Source organism: Mandrillus leucophaeus, unplaced genomic scaffold, assembly GCF_000951045.1.
Source record: "Mandrillus leucophaeus isolate KB7577 unplaced genomic scaffold, Mleu.le_1.0 Scaffold66, whole genome shotgun sequence".
Lineage (NCBI taxonomy): Eukaryota > Metazoa > Chordata > Mammalia > Primates > Cercopithecidae > Mandrillus > Mandrillus leucophaeus.
Genome location: NW_012107141.1, coordinates 4,643,705 through 4,647,971, shown reverse-complemented (window position 1 = coordinate 4,647,971; position 4,267 = coordinate 4,643,705). Strand labels below are relative to the sequence as shown.

At 44.1% G+C, this 4,267-nt stretch overlaps 1 protein-coding gene across 2 annotated transcripts in view; it reads left to right on the top strand.

The window, feature by feature from the left end:
* The window catches only part of HARBI1 (harbinger transposase derived 1), a 14,193-nt gene extending 11,640 nt beyond the window's left edge, over positions 1 to 2,553 (top strand). For both annotated transcript variants that reach the window (XM_012001390.1, XM_012001389.1), the window contains exon 3: positions 1,964 to 2,553. In XM_012001390.1, coding sequence (XP_011856780.1) covers positions 1,964 to 2,343 — 380 coding nt within the window. In that variant the 3' untranslated portion in view covers positions 2,344 to 2,553. The remainder of the gene's footprint in view (positions 1 to 1,963) is intronic.
* The last annotated feature ends 1,714 nt before the right edge of the window (positions 2,554 to 4,267 follow it).

The window sequence follows — 4,267 nt, the reverse complement described above, 5'->3', positions numbered from 1 at the left end:
AAAAAAAAAAAAAAAAAAAAGGCTAGGCGCGGTGGCTCACGTCTGGAATCCTAGCACTTTGGGAGGCCGAGGCGGGCAGATCACGAGGTCAGGAGATTGAGACCAGCCTGACCAAAATGGTGAAACCCTGTCTCTACTAAAAACACAAAAAATTAGCCGGACGTGGTGGCACGTGCCTGTAGTCCCAGCTACTCAGGAGGCTGAGGCAGGAGAATCGCTTAAACCTGGGAGGCAGAGGTGGTAGTGAACTGAGATTGCACCACTGCACTCCAGCCTGGGCAACAGAGCAGACTCGGTCTAAAAAAAAATAAAAATAAAAAGTTATACCTGGGAGGGGAAAAGTGAGCTAAACAGTAAATTTGAAAATTCTGTGAGACTTCTTAGATATTTACAGTTAATCCATTTCTTAGAAATGTAAGCTCCTGCTAGGGGCTGTAATCCCAGGGCTTTGCGAGGTCAAGGTGGGTGGATTGCTTGGGCACAGGACTTAAAGACCAGCCTGGGTAACATCGTGAGACCTCCTCTTTAGAAAACATTAAAAAAATTTGCCAGGCGTGGTGGCACATGCCCGTGGTCCCAGATATTCGGAAGGCTGAGGTAGGAGGCTGGAAGGTTGAAGCTGCAGTGAACTGTTATCACTCCACTGCATTCCTGCCTGGGTGGCAGAGCAAAACTCTGTCTTCAAAAAAATAAATGTAAGCGCCTAAAAGAAATGAGCCCTGTATGTTGGGAACAGTGCCTACCGCTGTCTGAACAGTCCAGAACGATTTACTGAAATTGATGATGGGGCCGGAACACAGTGGTATGCAAACTGGTACTCCAGGGGCTATTTGTCTCTCAAATTTCTAAGAGGTTTTGCCTCTATTTGGGACATCTCATCTGCCAGATGTAGTGACAGTGAGTCAGGACAAAAAAACATTATACTAACATTGTGTTGTTGTATCAGGACATTGCACCCCAGTTTTTTGTTGTTGTTTTGTTAGCACTTCCTGGGATCATTTGATAAAGAAGTCACTTAAGGAGAATGCCTTGTGTGTATTTTTTTAATTGACTTCTGAATTCATTTCCTTATCACTGTTACTATTTGCATGATTAAATGTATGCTCTCTTTGTTCGTGTGAAATTCTTCCTCTTACAAAGGCATGGTTCTAGTAATTGTGATATATAGGAAGGCAGAACACCTGAGTTCTGATCTCTGCCATAAGTGCTCGGACTTTTATCTTATTCTTCCCAGCACTGGGAGAATAAATTACTATAGTCCATGAAATCACCTGAAATCCCTTGGTAGTGCTTTTAGACTTGAAATTTTGAGGGTAAAGTTAAGACTTTCCCTCACAAGTGTTTTGGGATCTCTCGGCCGAATTTCATTCTTGCTCTTTAGAGATTTTAAAGATTGGCATGCTATTTGATTTTATTTGGTTTTATTAAGCCTTTTATTAAATAACAATATTAGGAAAATGCAGGAATTTTATTTTATTTGAGATGGAGTTTCGCGCTTGTTGCCCGGGTTGGAGTACAGTGGCGTGATTGTGGCTCACTGCAACCTCCACCTCCCATATTGGTCAGGCTGGTCTTGAACTCCTGACCTCAGGTGGTGATCTACCCGCCTTGGCCTCCCAAAGTGCTGGGATTACAGGCGTGAGTCACCATGCCCGGCCAAATGCAGGAATTTTATTTCCTCCAGTGCCTTCACCTCCTTTCTACATTCTTTCATATTTGGCTTCCTTTAGGTGCCAGCGTTTTTCTCTGTCAATTTTTACCAACAATATTCTCAGCCAGAACTCGTGTCTTTCTGCTCCTGGCATTGGCATGATTTCTTTTTTCTGCTTGGTTTTTCTAGTGTGCTTTGGCACCAGAGGCTGTTGTATTTTCTTGTCCATTGTCAGTATATGTTTTCTGAATTTTGCTTCCTGTTTGTATTCCACTTATAGTCACTTATGATTTCTTTGGGCCTTCCCCACAGGTGACAGTTCCTTCTTTCTTCGAACCTGGCTCATGACCCCACTTCACATTCCTGAAACTCCAGCAGAATATCGCTATAATATGGCCCATTCTGCAACTCACAGTGTGATTGAGAAGACTTTCCGAACCCTCTGCTCCCGATTCCGCTGCCTGGATGGATCCAAGGGGGCACTGCAGTACTCACCAGAGAAATCCAGCCACATCATCTTGGCCTGTTGTGTTCTCCACAACATCTCCCTGGAGCATGGGATGGATGTTTGGTCCTCTCCAATGACAGGACCCATGGAACAGCCCCCTGAAGAAGAGTATGAGCACATGGAGTCCCTGGACTTAGAGGCTGACCGTATTCGTCAGGAGTTAATGCTCACTCATTTTAGCTAATATAGAAGGTGGAGAGGAGGGAGACTTCCCAGGAGTTGTGACAGACTTTCTTCCTCATCACCTTCTACACAGTTCCATCATCTAGCATGACTGAGTATTCAGATACTTGTCATAAACTGACATTTAATCTGTGTGTTTTGGTAAGGTTGGGGCTATGCCGGAATATCTTGATTCATTTGCAAATGCATTAAACCGAAACCAAGACAGCGGTTACCTACTGTGCAGTGAACTCCAGGTTGAGTACCACTAATTTGAAAGCTCAGTGGTTGCAAACATTTATGATTGTGCCTACGAAGTCATAGTAAAGGTCAGGAGTTCAAGACCAGCCTGGCCAACATGGTGAAACCCCGTCTCTACTAAAAATACAAAAATTAGCGGCCGGGCACGGTGGCTCATGCCTGTAATCCCAGCACTTTGAGAGGCCGAGGCGGGTGGATCACCTGAGGTCAGGAATTCAAGACTAGCCTGGCCAACATGGCGAGACCCTGTCTCTACTAAAAAGTGGCAGGTGCCTGTAATCCCAGCTGCTTGGGAGGCTGAGGCAGGATAATCACTTGAACCTGGGAGGCGGAGGTTGCGGTGAGCCAAGATCGTGCCATTGCACTCAGCCTGGGCAACAAGAGTGAAACTCCGTCTCCGGAAAAAAAAAATTAGCCGGGCGTGGTGGTACACACCTGAAATCCCAGCTACTTGGGATGCTGAGGCAGGAGAATCCAGGAGTCAGAGGTTACAGTGAGCTGAGATCATGCCACTGCACTCCAGCCTGAGTGGCAGAGCAAGACTCTTTCTCGAAAAAAAAAAAAAAGTCATAGTAAAGGGGAAAACAGCATATAGTCAAAACACTTTTTTGGTTTCAATTATCTGCAGATTTCAGATGAAAACAATATTTACATAGGCCGGGTGCGGTGGCTCACGCCTGTAATCCCACAATCCCAGCACTTTGGGAGGCCAAGGCGGGCAGATCAGGTGAGGTCAGGAGTTTGACACCAGCCTGACCAATATGGTGAAACCCCATCTCTACTAAAAAATACAAAAATTAGCTGGGCATGGTGGCATGCGCCTGTAATCCCAGCTACTCAGGAGGCTGAGGCAGGAGAATCGCTTAAACCCAGGAGGCAGAGTTTGCAGTGAGCCAAGATCATGCCATTGCACTCCAGCCTGTGCAAGACTCCGTCTCAGAAAAAAAAAAAAAAAAAAAAACAGTATTTACTTGTTCTGGATTATCTGGGTGGCATTTTAGGTTTTCTACTTTGTTGCCTATATAGGCATAATCTGAGGCAAATGTGAAGAGAGAATTTCAGTTGGGGAATGGTCTTCTGACAGTAAATGGCTACTAATCCCAGTCTCCAGCTTTGTGCTTTTAAGAGGATATTTTAAAGACAGTCAGAAACCTCCATCTTTAGCCTGTCTGCAATAATTGGACTGTGACTTGGACCTAAATCCTAGGGAGAACATCTGGACTCCAGTTTCCTATTTCCAATCCTGAGTCGGAGTTAGAGGCTAAATGGGTTTAAGAACCCAATCAGCTTAAAAAAGGCAATTTGAATATAGATAAAATAGCAAGCTTATGCTTTACAGGCCATCTAAGGACTGAGAGAGATTGATGAGCAATGCGGATTCACCCAGGTTCAGACATCTCACATTCAACTAGATCACATCTCTTACAACTGTGATGTTAGAAAGTCTGTTTGGTCATTCTGTTTTGAAATTCCTTGTACAAAAGGAAGATTCAGGGAATAAAGAAGGCATGTGAAAGTATTAAAAAGGAGAGGTAATAGGAATATAATTTGTTGGCTTGAAATGAATTCTGGCGCTAGACCTTGGATATGCGGAGTGATGGACAGAATTTCCCAAGAAATAAATAATCCCCTAGCAAGTCTTGTTCTAAAATTACACTGATATAAAAATAACCTGATTAGAATAA